The sequence below is a fragment of the Littorina saxatilis genome, unplaced genomic scaffold (genome assembly GCF_037325665.1).
Source record: "Littorina saxatilis isolate snail1 unplaced genomic scaffold, US_GU_Lsax_2.0 scaffold_2601, whole genome shotgun sequence".
Classification (NCBI taxonomy): Eukaryota; Metazoa; Mollusca; class Gastropoda; order Littorinimorpha; family Littorinidae; genus Littorina; species Littorina saxatilis.
The window spans coordinates 12,415-14,636 of NW_027126801.1; the positions used below are offsets into that span (position 1 = coordinate 12,415).

The 2,222-nt window shown below is 51.5% G+C and overlaps 1 protein-coding gene across 1 annotated transcript; it reads left to right on the plus strand.

Moving 5' to 3' along the window:
• Window positions 1-378: 378 nt before the first annotated feature.
• LOC138955301 (uncharacterized) lies at window positions 379-2,019 on the plus strand (the record flags this gene model as incomplete). Its single annotated transcript, XM_070326926.1, has 2 exons — window positions 379-687; window positions 1,898-2,019. Coding segments are annotated over exons 1-2 (431 nt in total), but the record flags the coding sequence as incomplete, so codon positions are not given.
• Between the last annotated feature and the right edge of the window lie 203 nt (window positions 2,020-2,222).

Here is a 2,222-nt window from a genome sequence, read left to right on the forward strand (position 1 = left end):
TTTGAATCTGCAATCAAAATTTCAATTTTCATCAGAATTGTTAGATTTTAATGAGCAAATTAATTTATCAATATAAGATTCATAAGAAGAAATACGTGCCGCCTCAACTTAAGTGAAAGGAAAGGAGACACCAAGATATCCTGGACCAGCAACCCAAAGATATCCCCCAATACCTTGAAAACCCAAGCTGGAGTGATGATGGAAGACCCCAGATACGCTGCAGTATTCCTGGCGTTGGAAAGAAAGACTCCCAGAGCTGTGCTGAACTGAAGTCTCTCACCATTGAACACATCCACAACTCCTACCCAAAGGACTCATGTATACACTGACGGATCTGCCGACCAGGCTGTCAGAAGTGGTGGTGCCGGAATCTACATAATGTACCCAGGAGGTCGAGAAGAAGAACACATCTCCCTCGCTACCGGCCTCTACTCCACCAACTTCAAGGCTGAAGCAATAGCGCTCCAGACAGGTGCAGCCCACATTGAGCACAGTCCACTCTCCCCCAACAACGTTGTGTTATTCAGCGACGCAAAGTCAGTCCTGCAGGCCTTAGACACTGCCAAAGACAAAGAACTGAATGACCTGTCATCCGCCTTGACCTCCCTGTGCAGAGCCCACACAGTCGTGCTGCAATGGGTCCCCTCTCACTGCAACATACTAGGCAACGAAGCCGCAGATACTCTGGCAAAGGAGGGCACTACGAAGGACCAGAATCAATCAATCAATCAATATGAAGCTTATATAGCGCGTATTCCGTGGGTACAGTTCTAAGCGCTTGTCGAAGAGTTGTCAACACAGGACTAACAAAGAAACTAACATCTTCAGACGGACACGAACCCTATCACACACTAGCAAACCCTGGTAAACAAACAACTGTTTAACAACAATGTACACATCAATAGCTAGGTCCAAACAAAATAATATTAAGCACAAAGAAAACACCTCTCACAGAGCACAGCACAAGAATGTCTTTTGGGGCACAACACATCACGTCGAGCATGAAAGTCGCAGCCAGCTACGGGAAGAACTGAGTCTTCAACCTACTCTTGAACGCGTCAAGAGAGGGGCTCTGGCGAAGCTCAAGCGGCAGGGAGTTCCAGACGGAGGGGCCCGCGGAGGGAAATGCACGCTGACCAGCAGATGCGAGTTTCGAGCGAGGGATGTGGAGGCGGAGAGGGTCAGCAGCAGAACGAAGGGGACGGTCGGAGGGCTGGGTGTACAGGTCCAGGGAGGATTGAAGGTACTCGGGAGCAGAGTCGTTGAGACACTTGTAGACCAGAGTGGACAGTGTGTAGAAGATTCGGGTGTTGACAGGGAGCCAGTGCAAGGAGCGAAGTAGGGGGGTGATGTGGTCTCGCTTCGTCTTCCTCAACGTCAGCCTGGCAGCGGCGTTCTGGACTCGTTGAAGGCCATGAATGGATGAGGCGGGGACGCCAGCCAGAAGGGAGTTGCAGTAGTCCAGACGACTGAAGATGAGGGAGACAACCAGCTTGACACAGGCGTCGTGGGTGAGGTAGCGACGGATGGAGGCGATGCGTCGTAGGTGGAAAAAGCAGGTCTTGATGATGAAGGAGATGTGTGTCTGCATGGAGAGAGTGGAGTCGAGAAAGACGCCAAGGCTCTTGACAGCAGGGGAGAATGGAACAGTCGCGTCATCCAGCTGGAGGTCGGTCACAGTGAGGGAAGCAATCTTCTGTCGTGTTCCAACGAGAAGGGCCTCCGTCTTCTCACTGTTCAGCTTCAACTTGTTCTCAGTCATCCAGTTCTTGATGTCAGTGAAACAACTGGAGATGGATCCAAGGAGATCGTCAACGTCCTCCGGCTTGGCGCTGTTCTGGAGCTGCGTGTCATCGGCAAAGGAGTTGTAGTTCAGGCCGTGGCGTTCGATGACCAGGGAGAGGGGTTGGGTGAACAGGGTGAAAAGGACAGGGCCGAGGACAGAACCTTGTGGGACGCCGACAGATCAACCACCTCCAAAGAAGCCAAGACCATCATCAAGACCAAGCAACACAAAAAGTGGTTGCAGCAGCACCCACACTACAACAAAAACGACGCCTTTCACCTGCTCACAAGGTCTGAGCAGGTCCTCATATTCAGGCTGCGGACAGGCCACAACCGAATGAACCACCACCTTTTCACCAAGTTCAGAATTGGCCAGTCAGACCAGTGCCCTTGTCAAACAGGCAGCATGACAACGGAACACCTGCTGCAGACTTGCC